Genomic DNA, 18,299 nt, shown 5'->3' with positions numbered 1-18,299 from the left:
CACAATTTCACAGAAAAAGCAAACAATATTTGATTGTGATTTAGTAACCAGTATAATTTAAACACACACAATTTTTACATTGTGTGTGTTTTACTGTCTTTGGTCACATCATTGTTGCTTTGGTAATAGACCTAAGCCTAGCAGACGGAGAGGTCTGAAGGGTGAACACACAGGATGGTAAAAGAAGGAGAAAGAGGGGGTTTGAGATTGAGCTCCAAACTCATCAGAAGTTACCTCTAACTGTCCACTGAATCCAAACTTATTTTAGAGCTGTGCCTGACAGAGACTGTACTTCAGCTGAAAGGGTCAAAGACATGATGCATGTCTCATTTTACTGTTCTTAAGCAAGACATACGACCTACGACATCAGCCTGGAGACTAACAGCTTAACAGTCTGGAAGACAAAAGGAAAAATCAGTAACCACACAGTTCAACATTCTCACTCTGCATGACACTTCATCCTTTGTTGATTAATCGGTCATTTTAGCCTGCATATATTCCAAGTAAACATTTTGTCTCGAAAGTAATTAATTGGAGGATAATTTGAATGCAAATACTGTTCAGAACACTCATAAGACAGTAGCACTGGTGAACATGATAAAACAATGATTATCTAACTCCACATAGGTGAGCTAATCATTAAAAAAGCAGAATACTTCAATGACATAGAAGCTGCCCGTAACATCAAAGTGGAAACCATTCATGTTTTTGTCTAATCATCTGGGAAGCAGCAATAAAAGCATACTTAATAAGTCCCTTTTAAAACAGGTGGACATTGCTATTGTAGCTCAGTCTCTTTCATGTGATCACCCATGTTCTCTACTAATAAGTTCCAGACAGTAGGAAACTGGACAAACGGAAAGATTACAAAAAAAAAAACTTCTCGTGCCCCACTGTCGCCCATTTTTTATGTCTATGGCCTTGAATTTCGAGTATGGGACAAGCAGCAGAAATAATTCATGAAGCTAGTCTCTGCAGGTATTTCAGCTTTAAATCATTAATATTTTTTATTACATCATTACTGCATTAGTTCAAGCTCAATAAGGGTTTCCACTTGATGAGATTGCACTGTCTATGATATACTAGTGTAATATCTGCCAATAATCTAAGAAAAAAAGTTGCTTATTAGAAAGTTAATCAAAGTTTATAACCCTTAAGTGGTGTTGCTTCCTTCCTGAGAATTCTGTGTGGACAAACTAACTTCCAGACAGCCGAGGTCGTAGAAGGAGAGCAGAAACCTGCAGGATTGTAGACTAAATGAGAATTTCCAGTCAACATCTCCTGTCTGCAGTCCCCTCTGTGCCAGCTGACCTGATTCCCACTCATATTGCCCTCTGCCCCGAGCTGTGGGCCAGTGCATGCTCCCTGCTCCTGTTCCTCCCTTCCTGCCACAGTCCTTCACTCATGGCTGGCGGTGCAGCAGCCCTGACGGGTAGCAGTTGTACAAAAAATTGGGATCTTTCAAAGGGTTTATTTGTGTTATCGTGAGCTTCCCTGAACTATTGTTAAGAGAAGGAGAAATACAAGGAGAAGAAGGTCGAATTTGAAGGTCCACTGTGTGTGGTTGTGTTTATGTGGGCGCCATGTAAGCGACAGCTAAAACAAGTGACCGTTAGAGACTGACAACAGGGACACAAGGGATACACCTTGTACACACACACACACACACACACACACACACACACACACACACACACACACACACACACACACACACACACACACACACACACAGACCTTTAGACCTTAAAGCAGTGGTTCTTAAACTCGTTGGGGGGCGTGTCATCATGAATTGACACCATGTGTCAAACGTACACAGTTTAAGTGTGTATGTTCGGCAAAAACAACCGACACATCGTGTCGAGTGTTTTGTCTTGACCTCCGTCTCCGCCAAACCCCTGAGACCAACTCACTGAACCCCTAGGGTTCGATCGAGCCCAGGTTAAGAACCACTGCCTTAAACCATCTGATGTATTCCACCATTTATCAGCCACTACAGCAAAATCTAGACCTGTCTGCTGCAAAAATTATCAATTGTCTTTTGAGTTTAAAGTTGAGACATTTAAGACCTTAAGCATCCCACTGAGAAACTCCTCAAAGCTGATTAGTCTTTTGGTTACAAGTTGAGTGCTAAGACACTCAACTTGTAACCAAAAGCTGCTTCCTCCTAAGCAACAGAAGCACACATAGTGATGACAGCATGACTATTAATGAGAACCATCTGTTTGGAAGAAAGATTAAGGAAACTTTGGTCATGTTCATGGCAGATAATAACCACTATGGAGTCTACGAAGAATAAGAGAAAGATGGTGAAGGGAGTCTTGGTGACAGAAAAAAAATAGAGTTGTAACTAACCAAACTGCTATCACTTAATGAATGATAAAGAGGAAGTCGAAAAATTAGAAGGAGAATGATTCATACAAAAAGTACAGAAGGAAGGTGAAAATAATTTACTTGATGGAATATGAGGAATAATCCTTATAAATCATATTTTTCTATGACAAGACATGACTTTTTAGATAGCAACAAAAGAGCCATCATTTGGGTATTACTTGAACTACATCATCTCTATGATGCACCATAGACAACTGGCATGGTTTTGAATTTCTACAAGAATTTAGGAGTTGGTACAACCACTGAAATTACCATTGATCACTTCAGTAGTTATTTTTTGTTGATCATAACACTGAAAGTAATTTGATTTACATTAGCTAAAATGGGATAGAGTGTCATAAGAGTGGAGGTTAATTTCTTTCTCGAGAATCATTTCTGTATTAAAACTTGACAAATTACCCAGATTTTTGATTTTGTTTGTTTGTAACACACTTTTAAATAATTATTAAAGAATATGTGAGCAGTAAATACCTTCCATCAACTTCTTCATTTTCCTATGTCCTCTTCCAGATGTTGGTGAACTCCATCACCCAACCTGCTTTGCTGTATGAGAACGTTGTGGTGAGCAGTGGGAACTATATCCTGAGAGACCAGCTCTTCAGCCCGGATCATCAGTTTTTATACACCCTTACAAATAAACAGGTATGAAAAGTGATGTTCAGACATGTTCAAACCGAACTCAGTGTGATTGTGGTTAGAGTTTAATGCCATGTATGTGCTCGGACTATCCCCCGCCTCACACCCTATGCCAGCTGGGATAGGCTCCAGCTCCCAGTGACCGGATACAGCGGCAGTAAAATGGATGGATGGATGTTTATAGTTATACAGTACGTGCGATTATAGTCAGATATGTTGAGACACAGCTGCACAAAACTCATCACAAACATATAAAAACAATCTCAGTCTGAAAAACAGAGGTTGAGGTTTTTTACTCAACCTGACTTATTATTAAGTACCAATTTCATTCATAGACAGAAATACAAAATTACAGGTATGTTACCAGTCATCTGTAGTATTAGCAGTTAGCTTTTCAGTGATCCTAGTTCTTCACCCTAACCCTAGCCCAGTGAGTAACTACTAGAGCACAAAAGTTCCAGAGTTAAATATTTTGTAAAATCATAGCAATTATATTTGTGGAGTAAGCAACCATAAATACTATATGTAATAATATTTTATTACAGAAGATAATATGAAATGAGTGTGCATGAATGTTTGTTTGTCTATGTCTGGCTCTGTGGTGCACTGGCGTTGTGCCTGGACTGTGCCCTGCCTCATGCCCCCAGTCGGCTGAGATAAGCTCCAGCACCTTGCCACCCACATCCTCGGACAAAGGTGGGGACAGAAAATGGATGGATGAATGGAATATTAGATGATAGTCTGGATGGCTTTCCACCCAGGAAACCCCTAAAGAAGCATGAAACAGTAATATACTTAAATGGTTGTTTTTTTTTTATCACTTTTTCTGGAAAAGAATACATCATGGCCATTTTTATTATATTTAGTTCATTTTATATATATTTTTTGTCTGATTGCCTTTTTATGTCCTATTGTGAACTCATTAACAAAATAGTATGTAGAAAGCGGGCGGTGGAGCGGGTCGTCCAATGTCTCAAGATTGGCAATTCGATTCCCACTCCCGCCCCCCCCAAAAAAACACTTGGGAGTGTGACCTGCCAGTGGGAGGTGTCAGCTCACCTCCAGAGCATTGCTGAGGTACCCTTGAGCAAGGCGCCATCCCCCCTGCAAGTTGCTCATTTTGGCGCACCAAAAGCAGGAGCTTCCCACCACTCTACTTCCCCCTGCTTGTATACAGGCCACTTGTGTGTGTTTGTGTTTGTGTTTGTTCAGGGCCTGTACACACTAATATATGTATGCATGTGAATTACTAACGCTAGAGTGTGCTATTAATTTCCCCTATGGGATCATTACAGTGTATAAAATAAAATAATAATAATAAAACATTTTGATCCTGGTAGCCAGGTGTTAAATTGATTACTCTAATCAGAGTTTGATACTGCACTTTGCAGACAAATTACTGTATGTCTTTTTTATCATTATTCACCCACATGACTCCCTTATATCATACTGACCTGCGATGTGATAACCTTCAACAAGACTTCCCCGGTAGGTAGATAGTAACTGCAATGTGAGTGCTTTATAATTTACCAGCAGTTAGGCTTAATTGACTTCTGTGTGTGTGAATAAGCACGGAAAGGAAGTGTCTGATACCAGTGGACCATAAAATGTGACAGAAGAAGAAAGCCATTCCATCATGGATAGCAGTTCAAGAAGACGGAATTTGCTTTGCAGGGAGAGGCACAAATATTAAAGGGGTCCTATTATGGACACTTTTTCAGCTCTCTACATATACATAGTAGTCCTCCCTAACCCAACCAACTCTTAGAATCTGAGAAACAAAGGCTTCCTGCATCAATAGATATTTGGAGTTTTAGGAATTCATGGACCGGACCGAATCAAAACAATCTGATAACAATCTGATATATATATATATATATATATATATATATATATATATATATATATATATATATATATATATATATATATATATATATATATATATATATATATATATATATATATATATATATATATATATATATATATATTTTTTTTTTTTTTTTTTTTTTTTTTTTTCCCCTTTTTCTAACCTCCAGTAAAACACCAAATTTAGTAACATCATAACTTAAATTAGGTGAATTTGAATCATTTTCAGATATCCAGTTTTGGAAAGATCTCCAAAAGGTTTTCACATATTCACACTCAAAAAAAAGATGTTCCAATGATTCAGTTTGACATTCACAAAATGTAAAGTCATTTTTTTCAAACTTAAATCTCTGTCTAAGAAATTCGTTACAGGGGTAAATATAATTTATTATCTTCAGATGAGTTTCTTTAGTTTTGGGCGGAACTGGAAGGGAAATGTATCTAGTTCTGATTTTTTTAATCTGATCTTCTGAAAGCTGTTGCAAAATATTTCTTGTTTGTGCCAGCACCTCTTATAATTTTGTTTGTACATTTCTTTTCTGTGAAGTTTAGATCATTAATAAGAGGTAAGGGCAAAGACGGAATTACTTTATCATATGATAGCATACCTTTTATTGTATTCAACATTGCATCAGGGATTGCTCTTGTAATTTCCAAGTGTGGTTGTCTACTGCAATTAATGTTATACTTGTTAACAAAATCAGTGTAATTCAGAAGATTTCCGTCTGAGTCCATTAAATGTACAACAGACCAGATATCCTTTTCCAACCAGCCGCCAAAACATAAAGATTTTCTCTTAGACAAAATATACCTGTTATTCAAAATTGAAGAATTATGAGGGGTAAAGTTATGTTTGAAGGCCAATTTCCAGCAAAGGAGGACTTGTTGATGAAATCTGGACAGTTCAATGGGTAACTGAGAAACACAAAAATCACATTTTAAAGAAATTCAATGCCACCACATTAACTGAATGTTTTAGAAGGAATATTGTACCATATAGCCTTACTGTTACAGATAAACTGTTGACAACATTTTAGTTTGATCATACCATTCATCGCTTCAAAATCAATTACATTTAAACCTCCATCTTCAATTGTTTTCACTGCATCATTTCTTCTAATATAATGATGCTTGTTTTTCCACACAAAGTTGAGAATAATTTGATTAATTGATTTAATAAGATTATCTGACATAGCTAAAGAAAAGGCAGAGTACGTTAATCTAGACAATATTTCTACCTTAGAAATCAAAACTCTTCCAAAAATGGACAGATCACTTTGCAGCCAAGATAAAATAATGGATTTACTTTTTTTTTATAACAGATTCAAAGTTCAGTTGTTCTCTAGCTTTTAAATCTTTTGTTATTATTATTCCAAGATATTTAACTTCATTTCTTACAGGGATGTTATACAGCTCAGTCAATGGATGGTTATGAATTGACATTATCTCACATTTTTTTTAAATTCAAATGTAACCCAGATGCTTTTGAAAACTTTCCCACAGTTGTGATTATCAGTGGGATCTGCTCTGAGTGTTTGATGAAGACAGCTGTAGCATCTACAAGTTGAGTTATTGACAAATGATGACCTAAAACATTCAACGGCTCTATTTCTGTACTACGTTTAATGTAAATACCATGAAGTTCTGCAACTAAAATAAATAATAAAGGGAGAACAAGGGCAGCCATGGTATATACCTCGTTTCACCTCAAACCTTTTAGTTGTGCCTTGAGGGATGGAGACAGAGCTATTTATTCCACTGTAGATCATGTCAATTGTCTTAATAAACTGTGAGCCAAATCCAAAACATTTTAGTGTTTTCATAATGAATGGATGTTCCACTGAATCAAAGGCCTTATAAAAATCTAGAAAGAATACGAAACCTTTGTCTTCTATGAGATGATTATAGTCCAACAGGTCTAACACCAGTCTGATGTTATTATGTATAGACCTCTCTTTAATAAAACCTGATTGGCTTTCACTAATTATTTGGTCTATTCCTGTTTTCAACCTGTTAGCTAAAACAATAGTAAATAACTTGTAATCTTCATTCAACAAGGTTATAAGTCTTAAGTTATCGATATGCCTTTTATCTTTCCCAGGTTTAGGTAAAAGAGTGATTATCCCTTGTTTCATGGTTGATATTTAATCATTGTTTTCCATACATTCATTCAAGGCATTAAATAATAGATATTTTATTGACTCCCAGAAAAATTTGTAAAAGTTTGAGGTCAAACCATCTTGGCCAGGTCATTTATTTGGTGCCAGGTGTTTTACAGCTGTTACCAATTCTTTTATATTGAGCTCTGAGTCACATATTTCTTTGAATTCTAAGTCTATCTGAGGAATAGAATGTTGAATACTGTCTAGGAATAAGTTAGCATCAACTTGTGAGTAGGATGAGGAGTATAATTTAGAGTAGAAGCGGTAAACCTCTTCTGAAATTATTTTTGTATCAGAACATTCACTATTGTTTACAATCAGGGTGTTAATACTATTTCTCTCTTGTCTCTTCTTTTCGAGCCCAAAAAAATAGGAAGTATTTTTCTCACCCTGCTCAATCCATTTAGCTCTAGATCTTACATAAGCTCCTTGTGCGTTTTTAGTAAATAAGATATCCAAATTGTTTTTTAACTTTACCAACTTTATAGTGTCTTGATCTGATAAAAAAACATTTTGGTTGTATTTGTTAAGCTCTTGCACCAATTTAAGCTCAGTTTCCCTTTGCTGTTTATGTAGGGTTTTGCTGAATTTAATGGATAAACTTCTAAACTTAAATTTAAAATACTTCCATTTTCTGCAGTAGGAATCAATTTCGTTATCATTGATAATTTCATCAAATAAAGATTTGACTTCCTCCACATATTCTTCATGATTCACAAGTTCAGCATTACATTTCCAATAACCCTTCCTGCTTGTAAGGTTGTGTGGTTTCAGTGTATTATTAAATACACAGTGATCTGTTAAGGGAGCGCCAGATATTGAAGATTCTGCTACTAAATTTGTGATTTCTGGAGAGGTAAGCCAAAGATCAATTCTTGACCTAGCATGGTCATTTGGTTTTATCCATGTGAATTGCCTACTCTCTGCATTGTTTTCTCTCCAAACATCCACCAAAGAGTTGGCATAAGTGAAGTTCTTCATCAGTTTGTTGTGATGAAAGGTATCGTAGGTAGAGGGACATCTGTCTAACCATTCATCTATTACCATATTAAAGTCTCCCCCCACTAAAGTGAAACTTTTAGCAAAGTTTTAGCATTTTTGGTAATCAGAGATGGCATCTGTGAGCGTTTCTAATAGTAATTTATTTTGGGTGGAATCGTTATAGCCATAGATATTAATCAAAGTTGCCAAAGTCCCTTCTAAGTTTACCACTGCAGTGATCCAGTGACCATTGTTATCACATTTAGATGTTATTAATGTACCAGGGAACCTATAAAAACATATAGCCACACCTCCAGATCTGTTACTGCCATGAGAAAAAATAATCTTGTCCCCCCATTGATTCTTCCAAAATGTAACGTCCTCTTAACATGAGTGAGTCTCTTGAAGAAAAAAGCAGTGTGCTTTGAGTCCTTTACAAAAAAGAAAAATAGCCTTGCATTTTGTATTGTCTTTAAGACCTCTTGTATTTAAAGAAGAAAAAGAAATCCCTGACTTCAGGAAAAACATAAATAACAAAAATCTGATTGTAGAAAAGTCGGTTATAAATGAAAAGAAAAAAAAAAAGAAATGTTAAACCTTCCGCCTAGGTAGTGTCCCTTAATTAAACCTTAAGCAGAAGGTTGACAATGCCTGCAGCACCGTTGTTGCTTATCCTACTGTTTCAAAAGGAGATAGGTGACTCTGCCGATGACAAAATCAACTCAAAACACAGCTCGAGGCTGGACGCCACAGTCATATGTGGGTCATTTAACAAAATAAAACAACAAAAAGCAGTCAGAGTGGGCCTGTGCTTCCTAGCGAAGTTCTAGTCACTCAGGGAGTTTGATCTCACCTTTTCCCTCTATGAAGGCTCAAGCTCTGGCGAAGAAGTTTTTTTTTCCCCTCGGAGCGCACCCTCTCCACTGCGGGCCACAGCCTCTCTCTCCGCTCTCGGTCCCCTTTCGACAAGTCCTCTTTGAATTGGAGGCCGCAACCCCTAAGGTACGAAGAGGTTTTTGCAGCTCTCCACAACCCGTCTCTGGTGACCCGAGAGATAAACTGGATGATGATCCTTCTGGGGTTGGTACCCTCCACAGGATTCCTCCTCCTTCCCAGACGATGGACAATGTCCACATGTTCTGCCAGTTTGTCCCTCTTGGCAGGCAGTACCTCCTGGCAGATGGTAATAGCGCGACTGCGGACGTCCTCCTGGTCAGCCTCGGGGACTCCAATGAGCCTCATGTTCCATCGACGCGTGTGTGTGTCCATCTCGTCCATCCTTTTGATGATGAGCTTGACCGGTTGCTCCACCTGGGCAACCCTCTGCTCAACATGGGCCACCTTCGTACTCATAGCCTTCAGCTCCACGGTGGTGCGCTCCAGCTTTTCCTCCAGGTGAATGATTTTAAAGTCAATAGAGTCACATCTGAGGTTAATCAGTTTATTTACCTCTTCGAACTGTTTGAGCATGTCCATGCTAAGCGAGGTGCTCCCCCCAGCTTCGCAGGCCTTTTTCTTCATTGCTGGGGATTTGGACGGAGTTGCCGGCAGCGGTGGGAGTTCCTCCTTGAAAGCCTCGAACTCCTCCGTGCAGCTGGCGCCAAGTGTGTAGTCGTGTCACGCTGCCTCGAGTGCTTTTCACGATGCAATGTCTCTTTTTCCCCCAACTCGGGCGGCAAAACTAGCTCTACACACACGTCGAGTCCTAGTCGTCATAATATTAACCAATGAGTCAAGGAAATTCAATTTGGTAGCGATTGAAGAAAAGTTTGGTGCACGGCGTCCTCATGCGTGGTTACTCAAGCCGCCATTCACTCACCAGTCAGTTTGTGTGTAAAGTTTGTGTTTCCACGGGCGACTTCCTATCACGGTGTCAGCTACACAATGAAAGTTTGTCACAAACTGCTGAGATTAGCTAGCATTTGGCTAACTATTTAGCATTCAGGTGTGTGTATGTGTATGTGTGTGTCTGCCCGAGGCTATCCCCAGCATCACAGTGAACACATAATCAGTTGTACATTAATTACTAATTTAGAACAATTGTCGGTTTTTTGGGGAATGAAAGCAGCTTTAGCTCTTCTAAGTGATCGGAGAGCTGCGTGTAACCACACGCACACACACACACACACGCACGCACACACACAAACACACACACAAACACACACACACACACACACACACACACACACACACACAGACCTTAAGACCTTAAAGCAGTGGTTTTTAACCTTGTTTTATTAGTTTGCGTTAGCATAGCTCTGTGTTATCCACAATTGTCCCTGATGATTTTCAGAAATACAGCTTTGGCAATCACAATGCATCACGGCTTTGAAGCAGGATGTACCTATCTCACCGGCTGGTCTCATCATGTTTACATAATGAGCCACGAGTCTTTTCAGCAAATACTGACGAACATGACGAAGCAGGTCCACGCTTAGCCCTGAAAAATCAACCGTTATATCATGAAAAGCAAGAGTGGAGAACATGAGAAGAATCAGAGCGAAATATGTAGCATCGAAGTTACTAAAAGTAAAAAAGCTCCAGACAATGGCGATCGATCGATCTGTAATGTAGGCGCGTTTGAGTGGCGCAATTAAACAAACGCACGTGAATGCACGGGGGAGGGCAGTGTTGATTAATCAGCTCAGAGGGGGGAGGGAGATAGAGAAGGCTCAGAGGAGGGAGGGGCGGAGAGAGGGAGCTGAGAGCTACGCCCCGTTAAAACAGACCTCTTAGAGAGCGAAATGGATTTATCAAAATGTAGTCAAAGATATTGAGAACCATGGATCACTTTGGGGCAAGACATTTCAAATACAGTGTTGTTGGAGATCTGGCAGCTGAATGACATGAATTAAAAAACAAAAACAAAAACAAAACATAATATGGGACTTTTAAACACATTGACACTCATCAATCAGGCTGCAACTCAAGATCAGACATACTTACAAGGAAAGAAAGATCTAGTTAAATGATCAAATGATGAAAGGGATCTTTAGGAAAGCTTCGAAATATAAATGTTTACAAAATCCAAAGACCTATCAACAAGCTCTTGGTCTAATTGGATGATATCAATTAGAACGATTCAACAAGATTGTGTTCAACAAGATGCTCTGTCTTAGTCATCAGTGCTCAGCAGCTGCTCAGCAGAATGAAGAAAGCTGAACAGTCCATGATCGGAGCTCTCAGATCCTCCCTTTCAGCTCCGGCCATCTGCATTAAAGATGACTGCCAGTGCCACCAGAAAGTCTGTTTAATTATTCAAGCCAATGTTTTATTTTTGATGAGCATGATATGTCCACTACATGTCATCAGATGTGAGTGAAGTGAATAAGGAGGTGAAGTGACAAATGAGAATTCTCATAGAAATCACACTGCTAATCCAAAGAGGAATTCAATACTTTTTAGAAATGTAGCCAGTTAAGAAGCGCTTACATAGTGTGAATGTCAGGTACTGGTTTTGCTCCATCTGGAAGAGGAATTGCCCTCTTAAACTTGGAAAGTTGACACTTCCAGTATAAAGTTAGGACACAAACATATTTAGAAATCCCCTCTTTTTTTTCAGCACACTTGTGGGAAAGCTTGATACCAATCTGATCATTAAATGTAGGGCTAAAGCAGGACGAGCGTAGAACCCATACATCAAACTCATTAAAACACCTATTTGTGTTCATTTTACTAGTACACAAACTGCATTGTAAAAAGGACAAAAAGTAGCCTGGCACGTCCTAAAGACAGTCCAGACACGATGCCAGTGCACTGTGGAGCCACACATAGACACAAAAAACACCTAATATTAGCTTCTGCAAAAAAGTATTAGTAAATATAAGTATTATTCAATTATTCAATAAGTATTATCCAACAAGTATCATCCAACCATAGTTGTCTACTTTTATACCACCACAAAAAAGGGTAGCCCTTGTCCAACCATTCGTACATAAGTATGATTAAAGTATGTAGTATGATTCTTTCATAACACCTCAAAGAACACAGAGTAGAGTTCAGTGAACATGCATGCTTTGTCGGTGCCCAAAAGTTTTGGATTTCATGACTGAGATAGATAGATAGATGGATAGATAGATAGATATAGATAGATAGATAGATAGATAGATAGATAGATAGATAGATAGATAGATAGATAGATAGATAGATAGATAGATAGATAGATAGATAGATAGATAGATAGATAGATAGATAGATAGATAGATAGATAGATAGATAGATGGATAGCTACCCAGCTAGCTAGCTAGAGACAGATAGATTGGATGGATGGATGGATGGATGGATGGATGGATGGATGGATGGACGGACGGATATATTGACGGACGGATAGATTGACAGAGAGACAGACAGATCTATCAATACTAGTGGGAACCCGTGGGAATTCCACGGTAAAACAATATCAGACTTCATTCCAAACATATGAAAACAAATGTATTGGTATTATAAACCAAGTGCACCCATTACAGAGTTTTCCCAACAGTCGGCAGAGCATCTCGGTCTGACTCAGAGCTGGCGTCGGCGTCTTTGGCAAGGAATGTGAATGAATGAATGAATGAATAAATAAATAAATAATTATATATTAACTTTATGACTCATAAAGAAATAAACAGACAAACAAATATCCAACTGTCATGCATGTTTATCAATGTGTCTATGACGTGCAGCTGTTATATGTCAGAAAATAGCTGGTTTTAACTCCTTCCATTCTGTGTGTACATGTAAACAAGGGTCACACCCACTGATGTCTCATCGGTTTTTGTTGCAGGAAGAGAACTCTCCCGGATATAATATGTTTCGGTTTGCAGCATCCACACGACAATGCATATGTCCGGGACAAAAATGCTGGCCAAAGTGAAGTTTTTTGAAAATGCCCGGTATGCGTAACCGCAAGAGCCGCAACAAAAAGCCTCACTTCCTGATGCCTTACGCCATGTTGTTCACGTTATTCCTTCTGACTGATACGCTGTGATTGGTTGGGCGCTTCAAGTGAGCTTATTCACATATATAGATGGGGAGATATCAGTATATTACAATAAATATGCTCACAATAAATATGTAAATACACATAAAAGTTACCCAACACCAACAGAAAGAGACAACTGAAGTTGACAATTGAAGTAAAAAAAGTAAAAAAAAGAAGATATCCAGAACTGTGAACTGAGGGCCCACATGGTGAGCAAAGCACATCTACAGTATACAGTATACATTACATCATCCGCCAATCACAGATGACTTCAGATGGCATTAGACACCAGTGAACCTCATTTGTTATATTTGAACTCTTTCAGCTGATTTTGGTCACATTTACCTGTGAAAAAGACTTCAATGAAATTCATGTCATAGATTGAAGAACCATTTTTATTGGATTGCAACATTTGTAACAAGGCTAAATCAATGAGGCTACATATCAACATTAGCAAACATTCATTCGTTTTATGTTATGTTATGGAGCCATGTGTTCTGTGTGTGTGTGTGTGTGTGTGTGTGTGTGTGTGTGTGTGTGTGTGTGTGTGTGTGTGTGTGTGTGTGTGTGTGTGTGCGTGTGTGTGATTGGGGTTCATTATGACACCCTTTTAAAATGCTGTGAATTGTATAGAGCAATGGGTCAATTTATTCAGGTGAAATACTTTCACATCTAGTTAGTAACACTGTTTTATGAGCTCTTCTGGTCTTGATAGCAAATAGATCTGCAGCTGGGACATTAAGTGACTTCATCTGATTATAATGGCTGATACACAGCTGGAACCTGACGTGATCAGCGCCGTTGTTTGGATTTTTAAATCAATGAACATTGTCCCATAATGAATTCACCTGTAATCTTCAATGCATGACCCAGCCACACCTAGAGCAGAGAGAGCTGACATAGGGAGCAGACTAAGATGGGCAAATGACAATATTTGGAAGTGACTTCAGAGGAAGAAGGAGCCCAAACTTTTTTTATTTTTATTTATTTTTTTATTTCACCAAACTTGAAAATACTGGGCTCTCTTCAGAATCACTCACAATTGAGGTATGCCCTTACCTTTTGCCATCTTTTTTTTCATCTTCCTCTTCACCTCTTCATCCCTCCATCCCCTTCCCAGTGATAAACAATATAAATGCCATGATGAGACCTCAAATATAAAAAAAAAACAATTTCCCTGCTTGACAGAGAGCAATTTAGCTTTTCCTATATTCACTCACACACATAATTAAAAGCGCTAAACTGGAGTGCAGTGTATGGACTGCATATCCGTACAACAGTGCTAACTTAAACATGCACTTGGTGCACAAACATAAAACAGTCTGTTTGGCTGAAAGAGGAGAGTTTTTGTTTTGCGAGCGATAGATTTATACACAGCTCTGTTGTGATCTCTTCTTCAGCCAAACACACCCCCTTGTATTTATTTGCCTGTAGCTCCCTCTATCCCTTTGTATTCAGTCTCATTACATCATTTCTATGCTTTTAATTCCCTTGTTACATTGTCAAATTTTCCTGATTTAAAAACGAGAGGGCATGAAACATTTCTCATCTCATTGATAGCTTATGGTGAGGTCATCACTGACCTGCATGTCCCTCTAGGTGACACCACATAATTGCTGTGTAGTAAATGTCTAAATGGATTACACTTCTTAAGCTATTGATTTTTGCTGTATCTTTGTACCAGTTTGCTCACTTATCATGTATTTTACACTCTTGTGCTGCTTTTGATCCACGGAGTTCGATTTATTAATCTTCCGATCCCCATCTGGCCCAGTAAAATAAATTATTATATTATCTAAGACTACTTCTAGGTCTTGTAATTTGTGTTTTGTTCAATTTCTTGAAATCTACTTTACTTATGGTATTGAAGTACTTTTGTGAGGCCAAACCTAAGTATTTGCCCTGCTGTAATGTCACTTTCACTGCTGAGCTTACAGGACAAGGTCAAGACTGTCTACTTGTAAAACATCTTCTAAATGTGACCTGTTGGCAGTGAATGCCTGTGCCCTGTCTTAGGGAACCTGCTCAGACAGTGGCATAATGGTCCAATGATGCACCTCCATGTATTGATTTAGCTACAATACGGAAATGTACTTAGGTCTGCTGCACTGCAAAGTGGAGAAACCCAACCCCCTGGTACCACAACAGAGCAGGTTCATAATAAATTCACTCACATTTTACTGCACTTGGAGGTCATGGTGAAAGGACTACGGAGTTTCTCTGGTGTTTGTCCAAATTAAAACAGTTGAAGGATGTCAGTGAAGACAGACACAGGGAAAATATTGAAGAGAGGATGCAGATATTGGATATGCCCTTGGCCCTGTCAGTTCATTTGTGATTTATGTTTGGAATGGTATGTCTTGGGAAATGTTTTGCGTGGGCAAGTTTAAATTAATGGCAGTATGTTCTTTGCTGAGAAACAATGTGATTTGAAGCAGAAAACAACTGCATCAAGTCAATTCCTAAGGCTCCACATTAATACCAATTGTAGTTAAATACACAAGTGAGGGGCACTATATTAAGAGATAAGGTAAGATAAGGGGGGTGTCATACATAAACACTTAAGGAATATACATATTAACATGTGTAACATATGAGATATAAAATATGCATATTCACATGTACATATTAACATATATCATATTATCAGAAAATTTACAGATTATATTTACACTGCAAAAAACTATCCATTACAAACTACAGAACTGCGGATTACATTGGTCATCCAACTTTTGAGTGTTGTGTTCTCTGACTGGTCCGCTGGGAGGACTGCTGGTTATACAGTCTGATGGCCTTAGGCAGGAAGGACCTGCGATAGCATTCTCTCACGCAGCTTAGGTGAAGCAACCGATCACTGAAGGAGCTCTCTAGTGATCTTAATGTGCTCTGCAGAGGGTGGGAGTGGTTCTTCCTCTTCGATGACAGCTTGGCTTCATTCCTCCTCTCCACCACCACCTCCTCTGAGTCCAAGGAGCATCCTAGGATAGAACCCACCTTCTTAATCAGCCTGTCCAGTCTCCTCCTGTCGGCCACAGTGATACTGTTCCCCCAGCATACCACCCCATGAAAAATAGCTGAGGCTACTACTGTGTCATAGAAAGTCTTTAGGAGTGGCCCCCACACTCCTAAAGACCTCAGTCTCCTGAGCACATATAGTCTGCTCTGACCCTTTCTATAGAGTGAGTGAGTGTTGGTACTCCAGTCCAATTTATTGTTCAGGTGAACACCCTGTTACTTGTAAGAGGACACCACCTCGATGTCCGTACCCTGGATATTCACCGGTGTAACCGGGCAGAGTGATCGCCTGCGGAAATGCACCACCAGTTCCTTGGTTTTACCCGCTTTGATCTGGAGGTGGTTCCGCTGGCACCAGTCCACAAAGTCCTGGGTCAGATCTCTGTACTCTCTGTCGTCCCCATCGGTGATGAGGCCGACGATTGCAGAGTCATCAGAGAACTTCTGCAGGTGACATGTGGGGGAGTTGTAGAAGAATTCTGCAGTATAGAGGGTGAACAGGAACGAGGCAGGACCATTCCCTGTGGTGCTGCAGACAACCGTGTTCGACACACAGTCCCGGGTCCTCACGAACTGCAGGTGATTAGTCAAATAGTCCATTATCCAGTCCATGAGATGGTGGTCCAACCCGGTGATCTCTATTTTGTCCCTTAAGAGTGCCGGTTGTATAGTATTGAAAGCACTGGAGAAATCAAAAAACATGATCCTCAGAGTGTTCCCCAGCTTGTCTAGGTGCGACAGTGCTCGGTGTAGAAGGAAAATGACGGCGTCATCCACCCCGATGGCAGGCTGGTAAGCGAACTGGAGTGGATCCAGTGATGAGCTCACCAGGGGGCGCAGATGACAGAGGACCAGACGCTCCAGTTGTCTTCATAAGGTGGGATGTTAGCGCCACTGGCCTGTAGCTGTTTAGATCCTGGGAGCGCGGGGTCTTGGGCACGGGAACCAAGCAGGATGTTTTCCACAGCTGTGGAACCCTTCCTAGCTTCAGGCTCATGTTGAAAATGTGTCCAACAATCCCACACAGCTGGTCTGCGCAGGATTTCAGGATCCTGGAGCTGATGACATCTGGACCCGAAACCTTCCTCATATTTATCCTCCGGAGCTGGTTTCTCACCTGGTACACAGTGAGGGACAGGGTGGAGCAGGGGGACTATGTGCTGGGGGGTGTGGGTGAGGGGGGTGGGTTGAAGAGATGAACCGTAGGGGGTGGCTGTAGCGTGACCTGAGTAGTGGGGGTTGGCCGTGAGCTGATTGAGGTAGAGGGAGAGGGGGTGTGGTGGTGTTGGAGAGGGGCAGGGGGAGGAGGAGGGGGCTGCGGTGTGGAGGGCTGGGCTGGGGGAGGGGTGGGTGCCTGATCGAATCTGTTGAAAAATTAATTCAGGTTATTTGCCCACTTCTGCTCCCCAGTGACCTGATGGTCAGATCCTTAATGGTCTGAGATGGTCTTCAGGCCCCTTCACACCTCGCTGACATTGTTCTGCTGCAGCTGGTCCTCCATCTTCCTCCTGTACATGTTATTCCCCTATCTGATTTTTCTCCTAAGCTCCCTCTGTACAGCCTTCAGCTCGTCCTTGTTCCCAGACTTAAAGGCCCTTTTCTTCTCCTTAAGAAGGGCCTTAAAGTCAGGGGTGATCCAGGGTTTGTTGTTGGGATAACACCGTACAGTCCTGGTGGGTATGGTGCTATCCACACAGAAGTAAATGTAATCTTTGACGGTGTTTGTGAGGCCATCAATGTCCTCCCCGTGAGAATCACAGAATAAATCCCACTCTGTTCTGTGGAAACAGTCCTTCAAAGTGTCTTCAGCCTCGTCGGACCATCTCCTCACATTGCGGGACACAGCTGGTTGCCTTTCCACAAGAGGCTTGTAGATGGGCAGGAGATGAACCAGGTTATGGTCTGATCTTCCCTGGGGGGGGGGGGGTCTATATACATCCTTGGTGTTGGCATAGCAAATGTCCAGTATTTTACTGTCTCTGGTGAGACAAGTAACATACTGGGTGAAGGTGGGCAGAGTGGAGGACGGGGGTGCGTGATTAAAGTCCCCATAGATGAGGATGAGGGCCTGTGGGTGCTGTGTCTGCAGCCTGCTCGTTAGGGAGTGGAGGACGTCGCAGGCTGCATCCGTGTCGGCAGAGGGGGGGACATACGCAGCTACCACAATGGCTTGTGAGAACTCCCGCGGCAGATAATTCGGCCGCATGCCGACCGCCAACAGTTCAGTGTACAGACAGCAGTGCCGCTCCTTCACAGTGATGTGCCCAGGGTTACAC

The 18,299-nt window shown here is 40.4% G+C and overlaps 1 protein-coding gene across 3 annotated transcripts in view; it reads left to right on the top strand.

Annotated features, from left to right (window-relative positions):
* The window catches only part of LOC137602731 (plexin-A1-like), a 402,183-nt gene that overhangs the window by 162,277 nt on the left and 221,607 nt on the right, over positions 1-18,299 (top strand). For all 3 annotated transcript variants that reach the window (XM_068325725.1, XM_068325707.1, XM_068325716.1), the window contains exon 4: positions 2,905-3,036. In XM_068325725.1, the coding sequence (XP_068181826.1) occupies positions 2,905-3,036 (132 nt within the window). The remainder of the gene's footprint in view (positions 1-2,904; positions 3,037-18,299) is intronic.

This window comes from Antennarius striatus, chromosome 2, assembly GCF_040054535.1.
Source record: "Antennarius striatus isolate MH-2024 chromosome 2, ASM4005453v1, whole genome shotgun sequence".
In the NCBI taxonomy this organism is placed as follows: domain Eukaryota; kingdom Metazoa; phylum Chordata; class Actinopteri; order Lophiiformes; family Antennariidae; genus Antennarius; species Antennarius striatus.
The sequence above is the reverse complement of the archived record's forward strand: the minus strand, read 5'-3'. Positions and strand labels throughout refer to the sequence as shown.